Source organism: Lichenostomus cassidix, chromosome 10 (genome assembly GCF_008360975.1).
Source record: "Lichenostomus cassidix isolate B80296 chromosome 10, HeHo_3.0, whole genome shotgun sequence".
Lineage (NCBI taxonomy): Eukaryota > Metazoa > Chordata > Aves > Passeriformes > Meliphagidae > Lichenostomus > Lichenostomus cassidix.
Genome location: NC_139491.1, coordinates 15,345,420 through 15,359,146, shown reverse-complemented (window position 1 = coordinate 15,359,146; position 13,727 = coordinate 15,345,420). Strand labels below are relative to the sequence as shown.

Here is a 13,727-nt window from a genome sequence, read left to right as displayed (position 1 = left end):
GGTGTGTGTCATCTGACTACAGCTTACTTCCCTGGGCTCACTCCAGCAGTTGCACATGCTCAGCCCAGGGCTCTTGTTAATTCAGAGGGTTGTAGGCAGTATTTGTAAATGCTGAGCATGCCATTCCTCCACCCGTGGTCTGTGTTCCCACAGTTTGAGAAGAAACCAGCAGGTAGAACAGCAAGGTTATAGAGAGAGGAGTGGATGGTGGATCTCTGAAGTGAGATACACGAAGGCACAGAGTGTTTCTCAGCTTTACTTGGGTTTGATCGCAGAGTGCCTGCAAAGGACATCTCCCAGCAGTGTCACACAGTGTTCTCAAGGCTGGACAGTGAGGACAGTAGAGAATTTGGATCAGGTCAGTTGAGTCACATACAAGCTTACTTGGAAATGAGTGATACCACAGTGGCTTCTTACAGAGCTGCCTATGGAGCTTTGGAGCTGTCTGTATCTCATCTACTTGAAAAGGTACAGTGAGATGGGGAGATAGCCTATATCTATTCAAGAGTCAATTTAAACAGGAAATGTTTGCAACTATGATGTTCAGCATCTACGTGTGGTTGAAAACTCCTCGGTAATTTCCTTATAAAAACAGCCTGTAAGCTTGCAAATTAGCTCTCATCTACTTTTAAACATTGCAACAGAACATAAAAATGGGAATAAGGTATCCTGATCACTCCTGTGGATCACTATGGTTATGTTTCAAGTGCTCTAGCCTGTTCTAAATTATTAAAATTGGATAAATCGCATGTGTGGTTGCAGTTCTAGACATGCAAAGCAGACCAAATCAGGACAAATCAGGGCTAGCTACAGCTGCAAAAACAATATAGTTAAAATAGCTTCTTTTTTTCCCATGGGTTTCTGAAGAAGCCTCTTTGTTCAGAATCCACTGGATTTTGTGAAGCAATGAACAAATCACAATATAAGAAACATGGTGGAATTGCAGTATTTGATGCAATATTGGTGGATACTGATATTTGGAGCATAGTAGGTTCCAAAAAAATTCAGTAGGATATATGGAAACTATTTTTCTCAAGTTTGTTTTCTATCCTCTTGCAAGCCATTTTAACAAAGACCATATCACTATTTGGGTTGTAAATCTCTATGCTATTGACCCATTCAGAAATGGTTTGAATATATCTGCATGTAAATATTGCCATCAATACGTGTAGATGTGAGTGTTCACAATGGAGTGGGGACTAGCTCTACAGAAAGTTTGAATTTTGGAGCACATAGAAGAGATAAAGTCAGTACAGCTAAGGCAGCAATGTTGGAAGGATGATAGGTGTATAATAAATAATCCATAGGTTAAGGTAAGTTTATGCAAGTAGATGAGTAGCTTTGCACAACAAATGGAGAAACAGAAGAAAAAATCATTAATGATAACTTCAGAAGAGGCTCATGATACCAAATCACATATCCACCATGAACTGCTTCTTCTGCTGCAGTCATGATTTGCATTTTATTCGGATTACCTTACTGTTGGATTAAGTCACTGGTATTTTTATTGAAATCAAAATAGCAAATGTTCCCACAATTCATTTGGAATTTATGAACAGTAAAATTAGTCTGTTTTGTGTGTTTTTATGTCAACAAGCACAACAAAACCACTTATTGTTCCTGTCTGGAGGCCTTTTTATCTTAAATGCTACAGCAGAAGGCCACCAGTGATAGAAAATTGTTGCACTTCACCACCTTTGTAACAGCCTTGCATATGTTTGGTAAATTAGAACTCCTCCTACTGAAATGCTGGATTTATAACCAGTTATGGGAGGTTTGGGTCCAAGCTGTTGTACATCATCAGAACTTTTAAATTACCTATCAGGATTTTTCCTCTGCTTTTAAACCATCTCTTACATTAAAACACCATGTCATTCTTGTAATGACTTCATGCAAATGTCTTAAAATCTTCTTAAAACATTATTTAAAGCCATTACTCAGTATGCTTGCTTTACTTTTATAGTAGTTCTGAACACCACAGTTTTAGCCTGTGTCAGAGAAAGTTCCTTTCAGATGAGGTAGGCAATAATTGGATTTCTGTGTATACGAACTATCTTTCAAAACTGTTTCGGTGCATACTCACATGACTGATATCCTCATAACCATCCACCCTGAACTACATTCAACTTTCCTAAATGAGATTTTATTGGAACTGATTATGATTAGACAAATGGGTGACTTCACTAATGTATAATACACTTTTCAATTATAGAGTATGTATGATAATTTACATTTCTTGTTTGATAGTATGATATTTATGTGACATATTCTGGATGAGATCTGCTGCTGTTTATATAATGGCCTTACTTTTCTTTTAAATTAAATCTGCTTTCAACTTCTTTCAATATATTTAATTTTTTAGGATAAACAAAGACATTATAAATCCACCTTAATTTACCCTTCAGTGGAATGAAATCTCTTGGTGGATAAATTCTGCTCCCCAAATTTGTTGCCTAAGGAGACAAACTCTGTCATCAAATGAACAGATGAACACAATGTGGCTTGGAATAGCAAGTGTCCCCAGTTAAGTGACTGCAGAATCAAGCAGCCATTATTAAACTGACAGCTGAGACTCTGTTAGAGAAAAATGGAATTTTATGAAGAAACAGGATTTTTTCTTTCTTGCACGAAATCTGATTTATGCCTCCTGGATTAACAGTTTTCTTTACATGTAGAGATTTTGCAGGATGCATTGTTAATTTTGAGATAGGTGAGAATTAGAGCATCTTCCCTGGCAAAGAACCTCTGGGCAGAGGAAACAAAAAAGTATGTAATGGATTTAATGGACTTTTTTTCCATGCTAATAGCCTTTACAACTTTTTATCTGGTGTCAACACCTAAAGAAATGGCATTCAGTCAGAAAAGAGAAATTGTCTATAGATACATCAATAAATTAGGTTGCTAAATAGTTTTCAGATCTTGTGTTTAAAAAAAAAAAAGGAAGAAGTTAAAGTTGCAGCTCATATCTGTAATAAATAAAGACTTTTGAAAACTACCACATCACCAAATTCAATTTTCAAGTGGTCAACATACTAGAGGAATACATTTTTCAAATTTAACATAATCTCTTTGCATGCTTCCAGGAGTTTGCTGGTGACACAATGCTGGGAGGAGCAGGCAATCCCCCAAAGGGCTGTGCAGCCCTTGGGAAGGACCTGGACAGGCTGGAGAGATGGGCAGGGAAGACATGGCTGAAGTTCCACAAAGGCAAGTGCAGGGTCCTGCACCTGAGGAACAGCCCCAGGCACCAACACAGGGGCTCTGAGGTCTCCCTGGAGCCTTCTCTCCCCCAGGCTGAACAGCCCCAGCTCTCTCAGGCTGTCTTTACACAGAGAAGCTCCAGCCCTTGGAACGTCTTCATGGCCTCCTCTGGACTTGTTCCAGCAAGTCCACATCCTTCATATATGCTGAGAGTCCCAGAGCTGGAAGCAGGATTCCAGGTGGAGTGCAGGACCTTGAGCTTGGCCTCCTTAACTTGATGAGGTTCCCACAGGCCCACCCATCATGACTGTCAGAGTCCCTGTGAAAGGTCCATCCCTTCCCTCTGGTGTGTCACCCACACCACACAGCTCGGTGTCACCAGACCCGCTGGCCCTGTCGCTGACAAAGGTGTCAAACAGTGCTGCTCCCAGTATCAGCCCCTGAGGAACATCACATGTCTTTCTCAAACTTTGGGTGTTTTATTTGTAGGTATTAGGAAGTGTCTGTCCCAAACAGTGAAAGGTGAAGGAAGCCAAGTCAAGGCACTCACTGTGTGGGGTAGCTATAAATGTGTATTTTCTTGCACTTGAGATTTGCGACCTGAATCTGACTCCTCTCTCTAAACCAGGGCTCTGCCTTTCAGTAGCAAACTACTGAAAATGCAGGTACTTTGATAAGGAAAAAATCAACCCTTGTGTAAAAGTAGACTATACACTTAAATCTGTATGAGGCAAAGCAGCTGTATGAGTCTTCAAATCATAAACATAATTCTCTTCCTCCTTTAACAGGACACCACCTGCTATTTAAGTCACTAACTATTCTGATTATTTTAGACAAATTTCAGTGTGCATTTTCTTGCATCTCAGTAACAAGGAGTGTGTTTGCTCCAAAATCACCCTACTACAGCTAAATGTGAAAGCAAGTGTATTTGATTCATATTGGGCTTGGAGTTTCTTTACTGAAATAAAATAGGAATGCTCCCAAGAAGTAAATACTTAAATAATAATGCTGATGCAAGTAAGGGGAATGCTGAGTCCACAGAATGCATGATTAACAGCACATTAGTACCACATTGGCTGGGACATGTAGGTAGTTGTGCGTTCTGTAAATAATTCTCTGGCTGTCAAAATAGTATGCACAAGATAACTGAAGCTATCTTGGCAGTGCAGGCCAAATGGCATGACCCACTAAAATCATGGCTCATTTATGAGTCAGTGGACAGCTCTTAGATTTTAACAATCTATTAAAGCAGTTGGGCAAAATCCTTTTCACTGGAAGATTACTAATGACCTCTGTTCCTGTCATCCTCATCTGAATTGGGGGGTGTGTATACATACACATATGAAGCCTTTATCATACCTTTGCATTTCCTTTCAGAGATTTCAAAGTATAGTTGCTTTGCCCCACTGACTTTAATTTTGTTCTTGGGCTTCTCCTCAAAAATAACTTATTTTCTAGCCTATCTTGGACTCTATAAGAACTTCCCAAGGAGTAACCAAGAAGACATTTGCTTCAAATTAAAATTCTTGAATCCAGGTATGATCATGCAAACAACAGGCAGAATTTATTTAACCTTCAGCCAGCTGCTTAACCAAGCTGAAATTATTGATAGCCCATCAGCAATGATCAAGATGGAGAAGCTAAATGAAGAGATGCCTTTTTTTTTCCCAGCCTCCCCCTGTACCACCCCCCACCCCCCCTTTTTTTTTCTAAATAAGAGAACCATTGAGCTGGTAACAAGACTTGAAATGCCGTGTCAGCTCAGCCAGCGTGGTCAAGGAGCTCAGCTGTAGAAGGGAAATAAAACTGTTAAGTTATGACTGCCCTCCAATCAGTCACAGGGGTAATGATGTTTGGCTTTAGTCAGGTTATATGTCAGTAAAGATACATCTCTCAGACAGCCTTTAAGACAGCCTTAAGATCATGCTTATTGTTTTATATAGATAGGGGTCGGATGCTGATATATGGTGGCCATAGGCCACTGAAATAAATTTCACAGCATTCAGCAGGTAAAGTTAATCTCAATAGAACAGAATGTGACTGCACCTTTGATAGAATATTCATTTGACAGTGATGGGGCATTTTCTCTCTGCTAGGTTTTGGGCAAATCACTCAAATGCAGATTTTTTTTCCCCCTGCCTGGATTCTAAATTTGCTGCTGACCAATTACATTTGGTCTTTAGTGCAGAGCTGTGGTGAGATCAAAATTCCAGTTTCTAAACTAAACTGTGTTCACCCTGTTCACCATGTTCTGTTCACCCTGCCCACACATAAATCACTTTCAAAGGTAAGGAAACCTCAGAGTTCTAAGTTCTGCCAATGAAACTTCAGTCATTGTGGGTGATAACAGGAACTGTGTCTCAGGAGCAAAGGACTGAGACAAGACCTTGCTGGAAGAGACATTCCAGACTTACAGCTCTGTGAATTTAAATTTTACTATAGACTCAGACAAATATCTTTTACTATATTCTTTCTGATAATGATATTTAAGTTTTCACTTAAGCCTACTGCTAAGCACTTCATATCATTTGCAAACATTGGATCACACCTTTCATTGCAGTAGCTTGACATTAAACATTAAATTTGCTAAGTCTCTCAATTGCATTATTATAACATAAATTGGATTGTTATAAAAAGCAGGTTCCCACTATGCCAGCTTCTGCTCTTACTATTATTCAGCATAACCATTCCACAGAGAAAGAAAATAAAAATACAGCCTATATGCATTTCATGTAACACCAATGCAGCCAGACTAAAATTTGATAAAGCCGTATATAGTATTTATACCACAAGTAAAACGTGCTTTGCATTTTAGAGTATAATGCAGTGTTCATTTTTAAAGTCAACAAAATTATGGCTGTAGGCCTAGGGTTAAACTAAAGCATCAAACTGCCCTATAGTGTTGGAGCCTTAAATCCAGATCTAGAGTAACAAAACTGTTTTAGTTTAATTTAATAGGATTTATCAGAGCAATGGCTTAATTCTAAAGTTTTATTTTGTGTTTAAATTGTCAAACATCAATTAAATTAATAGAAAATTGGTCTGGTAAAGACCAAAAGTGGAAAAACAACAGGTCATGTCTAGAAGTGCAGGCAGATATTGTTGAGAAGTTGATTGTGTATCAGGCTTTCAGTGTTAACCTCTGTTGATGTTGCTTTGCCAGGCTTTTTTAGAGCTGTTGCAGTCAATAAATAAGTTAAACTCAGAAACTTTAATGTTCATACTACACCTGTTTATATTTGCTAATGTTGATCCACGTCCTAAGAGAAAATTATAATGTCAGTATAAACATATCAGATTTTACCTTTTAAATCTGCCAGGAGAATTTTTATGAGACTCTGAAATGTTGGAGGAGCTTTTTTTTCTCTTAGATGGTATTAACTAGTCTATATTCACAAATTTTTAATTTTTTTCCTAATACCTGATTTTCTTTTAAAGAAGATGCTCTAATATTCTGGGCTTGCACAGCACTTTTTAGACAGGTATTTGAAGACATCACTGAATGATGCTTCATAAGCTTCTTGATACAAATGTCATCAGCTGAAGAATTCCAACTATTACCAGGAATCCCACAGTTAAATGAAATCATTTACATGTGAAAACTGAGTAAGAAATTAGAGTTCATGTTGTCTGAACTTTAACTAGGCATGAAATTATTCAGAGACTTTCCATGTGATCATCATATGTTAACTTTCACCTGGCAAGGCCTGTTTCAAGGAAGTGCTTAGGCAGGTATTTCAAGCTATCAACTACTGTAAGCTGTGATTAAGAGCTTTCCTGGAGAGTGACCCTAATTATAATTCCCATGTCTTAAATAAGGTAGGCTATGTCTGCAGACCGACTGAATTTGGGGAACATAGGCTCAGCTTTTCAAATTAACATATTAAAGCTTTGAATTTTCCTCATTTAACATCTTTAGTTCCTTCAGAGAGAAAAACATTTTAAACTATTTTGGAACAGTTTTAAAGGAATTGTTGTATTTTAACTCTTTTTCCTCTCCCAGTCAAGTTTAAAAAACATTAACTTACAGGTCTCTGAATTTTCTATTATAGATTTTACTGTTGGCAAATTCTGCCTGTTCTTCTGCTTAATATTTGATCAGTGTCTGGAAAGGCAGTGATCTGAAGGGAACATATGATCAGTAATGAGTTTGATACTTCCCATCTTGCTGAGACTTGGCTCTCTGGTAGCAATGCTTTAAAGGCTATGAAATTGCTTCAGTGTTTTGCAGTAGTGTACCTCATCTTGAGTTTCAAAAGCTTTAAATCCATATGTGGCATGGTTAATGTCAATGTTTTATTATTTATTCTTTTTCTAATTATATGTATGCTATCACTCAGTATATACCCAAAGCAGGCCTTGTTTAGGGTGTCTCTAGCTTAAAAAAAAATTAAAAAGCTCCTGCTACTTTATAATGATTTAATGAAAAGTAAAAAAGTTTCCTTAATGTGGATAGGGACCAGTATGAATTTTTTCACACTGATACAGCAAATTCTCATGAAGGAAACACAAATGCTTCAAAGTCTTTAAATGCACCTTTTAAATCACTGCACTTTCAGGTATACCAAAATTTTTGCTGGCATGATATCAGACAGAAAACAAGTCACAACCTGTTCTGTAACTACCCTGGTGTGACCAGTCAGTATAGATTATTACTTCTTTTCTGTTACAGATTCTTCATTGAAGCCTAGTGATCTGTAGTGAACCATGGAAATAAATATTTGCTTTGCTTCTTACAAATTATTTTTCAAGAAGAAAACAGAAACTTTTCCAGCTGTTTTTTTCAAAGTATAATCTTTTCCAACACAAAGATGTCCTCTAGAACTACTAACATAATTCTTTATCTAATCTAATTGTTAAAATTCCTGATGTAATTGTTTAACATTTCATAACAGGCTACCCAAAAACTACACAAATGCCAAAAAAATTGAAAGCAAATGGTCAAGTAGTAAATGACTACGTTTACATAAATGATCTGGTAGTAAAAGTTCAAATCCATGAAAAAATGATTAATGCAGTATTTTGGTTAGGCTGATAAATGAGATTTTAGCAATATCTGTGTATGGGTTTCTGGATTAAGCTTTTTCAACTTTTATCTTCACTGAACAGATTTTCAACCCTTGTACATAAAGCATTTTTTTCTTATTTCTCTTACCAGGGCTTAACAAACTAGAGCTTGTTCCCACATGAGGGAAAAAAATGAAAAGGACTTTATTACTGCATACTCAGAGTTCAGACACCCTTTAAAATGTTGAAGTGGTATTTTTTTGTGTTAATGCAACTAAGGCAGACTTTGTGCCAAGATTGGAAGGTACTCTGGGAGAAAAAGAACCTAGTAACTTCTCATAGTCTAAGCTTCCAAACATGCAGCACATAGCAATTTGTTAGCTAATTAACTCAGAAGTTAATCAAATCACAGCTGGCTAGAGCCAGGACAAATATGTCAATGCTCTTTTGCTGAGCTGTCCTTCTCAAGTGCAGTGACTGATGTATGGATTTAGCTCCCACCTATGGAGATGCTCAGCTTCAGCATTGAAAGGAGGCATTTCCATGGGTTGCTCCTCAAATCCAGTGTGACTGCTTTTAGTACATTCACTGCACTGAATGCTTCTGCAGTCACTGCTAAAGAATAAATTATGAAGGCTGGTTGATGATTCTCAGCAACCACTCCCTAGGCTATCTTTGCAACAAGAATCAAATGTACTACAAGACAAAATTTCTGATTTTTGCTTTCAATGTCTAGTGGTCTGTGGCAATTTGGCTTTGAGAAAACACTATTAAAACATTCCAAATGCAGCACTGAAAAATGCAACCAGATGTAAACTGCAGTTTTTAATCACATGCCATCATTGTGCACACAAATAATTTGTAGGAATTTAGTGGTTTTCTAGAACTGACCTTTATTTTTCTTGTACTTGGGTGCTGAAACATAGACGTATTTCTCTTAATTATGACAAATTATTCTGATATTTTCCATAGGCACAGTTTCTGAAGGCAATATAGCATTAGTTTCTGAGATATTTGTCTTGTCTTATAGAAGGTATTTCATCACTCTCAGAGAAGTTCCCTGTGTAGTTCCCACTGAAGCTTCACAAACATTTAAATTCCCTACTGGAGGGGACATGGATTTAACTGTGAATCAACATACTTTTTAAACCTTACAACAACAACAAAAAAAACCAAACAAAAAAACCCCCAAAACCCACCCATTACTTTTTTTTTTTAATCAACTCTGCTCCTGAGTACGATTAACAGGAAGATTTCTTTTACAGCATTACAAGGAATAATTAAGCTGTAAATGAAGTCTCTGTTTGCTAAATGGGAAACAATATTTTTACCACAGGCTTCTCCCACCTCAACTTTATCCATCTAGATAAACATAATTAAGTAATGGATGATGGTTTGTTAGCATTTTATTACATGTGTTTGCAAGGGCATTAAGAATAATCATAAAATGCACAACAAATGTTATAGGTATTGAGGTTTTCAGCAGTAGAAAACGTGACTTTTTAAAATCTGGGCTGGAAACATGTACTCCTACAAATTAACTATTCCTCTATGCAGAACAGCCACTGAGATGCTGCTGTCTTAGTTGATTTACATACACTAATTGCTAGTTCCTATTAAGCACTGAGTGGTCACCTGCTCAATAATATTAATAGATTCATATTTTCACATATCAGTTAATCACAAGTAGTAGGAAACATTAATTTCAGTTTAGATTTTAGCAATGAAATTGGATTATCATTTTGTTTAGGAGCCTGTTTGCTGCTTTGCTATTCAAACAAAATGACCTAGCGAAGCTGTCAAAATTTGCAATATTTTGTATGTATATACTATGTAAATGTATGTGTATGTATATAGTTATATAATGGTGTGAGTTTCAAATAGACAGGGATGGAAATATTTTTTTTCTGCACTTTACCTAAACCACATGATCAAAATGTTTCTACTTGAGTCATTTATCTGACTGAACCTTTAAAGTGGGCTGAATTTTCCAGAGACAGAACCTACAGGAAACAATTCATATTTACAGCTCCATCAATTCAAAGGAAAATCTCACCTGGCATGTACAAATTTTCTCACAAAATTCCTCAGTTGAACTTCCCCCGAAACCCATTGAACAGCTCAGTTCAGTGGCTCATCTGTACCTGAATCAATGCACAGCTGACCACCCAGAAGACAAGAGGCTGGCAAAGGGAAATGCTGAAAATGCTCATCTGAAGAACAAGTGGCACAGCCTGTCTGGCCTTCCCAGCAGCACCACCTGGAAATTCATGGCACTGCCTTGGCCTTCACAGCCAGAGAGTGGAAGCACAGCTGGAGCCCTTCTGCTTCTGGCTGGGTTACTCCAAGAAATATTACACTGAGTTGAGGCCTTTAGATGGGATGACTTTGGGCCCTGTTTACCAAATAGATGTCCCAAATTACTAGTAGGCAATAGGGATAAAAACCCCTCAGTTTTCCAGCACACTGACAGACTTTCTGACTCACTTGGCCCTTTTGCTCTCTCCTAGGTTCGGTAAGAACAATTTAAGTCCAGGACAGACAACCCTTGGAGATCTGAGTGCAACTTTTGGTACATGCTGGAAAAACATACAGGAATTCCATATGCCATTTTAATGACAGTGTGGAGAGACTGTTTTGGGGAAAAAAAAAATCCTCACTTTTGGAGATTCAGTTCTGTATGATACTTTTTGGGGGGGAGTGGGGTTGCTTGTTCTGTTATCGAAACACTTGCCATTTAAGAACTTCACAATTTTTCAAAACTAAAAATACCATAACCATCACAGTGCCCTTCCTTTCTTTTACAGAATTCTTGCTTCTCAACATATGTAGTTTAATTTTCTAGAAAATAAAAGAAAACTAGCAAGAGAAATAAGTTTTTTACCTCTGTTTAGTTCTTTGTGTTTTGATGAGTGTGTTCAGAGATGAGGGCCTCGGTGCTCTTGCGGAAGGTGTGGGCATATAATATATGATGGAAAGTAGCATTAATACCCTGCCATGAGGTGACAAATACAGACCTTAGGAAATGCTTTTAAAGATAAGCATTATTTCTGTTATGCCACTGAAGAGGCACAGAACTGCCACTAGTGGAATTTCAAGTGAAACCTCAATTTACTCCAGGAAGTTACTGATTTTCAGAGTCTCATGTGCAGCCTAAGATCCTGAATTCTTCTTGAGTTGTTTTTCCGCTGACTCCACTGAGGACACTCTGGAGTCTAAGAGGCCATAATTAAGGAGGAAGGGCAAAGGACCTGACAGGACAACTCTGAATTTAGGACTTTACTGTGGAGTTATTTCTGCACGGTTTTAATGATAAATATTGTCCTGCATAAAGCAAAATAGTTGATAACTCAATCTGATGGACATAATTAGTTCTTTTTTTATTCTGTGTGTGTCTTTGTAACAGCTACTTGTTCATTAATGTGATACTTCTAATGTTAATTACTAATAATTATTAGCTTGAACAGCACTTCACCCCAAAAAGGTATGTAAAAGTGCATCAATGTTGTCCTTTTGAAATGCTCATGTGGTAAAGGTAATAAACCATTCCTGTGATTCTGACAGTAGCAAATACCATTTGCTACTGTCAGGAGGCAAGTTAACAGTATTACAACTTTGCTGAAATTTGAATGCATTCCACGTTCAATTTTTTTAATAAGAACTGTAAATAACAGGCCATTTTGAAGTATAATAAATGATCCTTTCCAAAGTCTAATGATAGCTTACTTTAGTTATAGCCATTCTTTTCTAGCAATAGACAGCTTTAAAAAATCATTCTTGTCGCATACACGTAATTTTAAGGAGCTGGCATAAGGTTTTGGAGCAAGTCCATTCATTTAATTTACACAGGTGTGACAAGTACTAGGAGTATCTTTGATGACCTAATCTCATCTTACATGGAAAGCTGCCTTATCTTCTGGGGTTTGCACACAGTATTTTCTTCCCAGGTACTTCATATTCTAGAGATTTCCTTTCTACTCAGGGTATTGCTTATCCTCATTAATCAAATGAGGATAAGCAGTGGCTAAAGATTTAGTATGCCTCTGATTTAGTATGTTTAAAAAAATAAGATTTTAAAAATTAATGAAGTCTCTATTTAAAACTTCACCTCTGAATTTGAAATCTCTCAAAAATCACATTTTCCAGATATTTATGGGAATCCTAAAGAGTAGTATTTCTTTTTTTTGTTTGTTTTTAATTAAGTAAAGCACCAATTCGTACTTTATCACTCAGATTTGGAAGGTGCAAATCCAAAAACACAGCAAGATTTATTGGGAGGTCAAAATAATGCAGCCATATTATTACCATATTATTACCATTAACTACAGCATTATAGTATTCTTTATAGAAGAGCAGATACCTATTTTCAAGTGAACTAAGCTTCAGGTGTTCTGAAAAAAAAATTGAGAAGAAAAACCAAGTCCCCTTCAAAGAAATCCATGTATCTTTTTCCTGGCTCTGCTGAGGCTGTGATTTTGTTCTTTGAAAGCAGAAGAATAAAAAATACTACATGCATTAATGCATCATGAAAAGAAATAATAGTATGAACTTCAGATTGAAACCATAAATATCTGGTGTGGAAGAAAAACAAAAGTGGGTTTTTACTGTAATGTTTTGACTGCTTGTTGGTCCTGCTCTTACTACAGTTATAACAATGACTAATCACCACAGTATGTGAGCATGCTAAATGGGGATTGAAGCCATGGAAAACTCCCCAGTAAGAGCTATGTCTGAGAATAAAAGAGAATGAAAATTATTTATTCTGAGTGGGCATTCTTTTTTCCTTCAAATTTTGCTTTGGTCACATTTATTCTTGAAGAGAAAGATGTGACATTCTTCCTTCCCACCTTTGTTCTACAGGCCAATCCCTGACTGGCACAGCCTACACTGTCCTTTTTTGCACTACTTTGTTTTTTTACAAAGTGTAACTTTTCATGGTAGTTGAAAAGATAAAAAGCTGTTTTTGGAATGAACAGCAACACGAACCAGCCAACTCTGCACAGCATAATGGGATTTTAATGTATTCTTCTTGTCGGCATAGTGTATTTCTGTGATAATTTTATGTGACAGCATAATTAAACTGGAAAACAATTCCCATTTCCTATGTATTTTATCTATTTATCATCATTTATTTCTTTACTTTCTTGCTCTGCTATAAATATTATTGTAAGGAGAGTTAAATAAGTTAAACCAATGCAATTACTTTTACAGATTGAAATTAACTTCATATATCAATTTATACTGGTTTGTATACAGCACTTACTATTTGCCCTGTACAAATAAATGCATTTGTTGCAGTATATTTATAGTGTCACTATGGTTTCCATGTTTGCACTCCTTTTGACTAATGTTCTATATGTTAAAACTTGACACTTTAACAGTATTTTCAAACAATTTCATTCATTATCAAATAACCATTTATTACATTGTGGCAATTTCAAACCATTTACTGGACCCTCTAGACATTGCTAAACAATGATTTATCAAGGAGTGTGCAAATTTTACTGCTTATCACAGCA

At 36.7% G+C, this 13,727-nt stretch overlaps 1 protein-coding gene across 4 annotated transcripts in view; it reads left to right on the top strand.

Annotated features, from left to right (window-relative positions):
• LOC146432811 (uncharacterized) overlaps window positions 1-13,459 on the top strand; it is a 211,122-nt gene extending 197,663 nt beyond the window's left edge. For 2 of the 4 annotated variants that reach the window (XR_014854328.1, XM_085070843.1), the window contains one exon: window positions 10,719-13,459. Coding sequence is in view for 1 of the 4 variants with exons in the window: in XM_085070843.1 (XP_084926969.1) it covers window positions 10,719-10,738 (20 nt within the window). In the remaining 3 variants the exon portion in view is untranslated. Of the gene's footprint in view, window positions 1-3,083; window positions 3,197-10,718 lie in introns of those variants that run through there. The other 2 variants (XR_014854330.1, XR_014854329.1) reach the window with 1 other exon arrangement.
• Window positions 13,460-13,727: the final 268 nt, after the last annotated feature.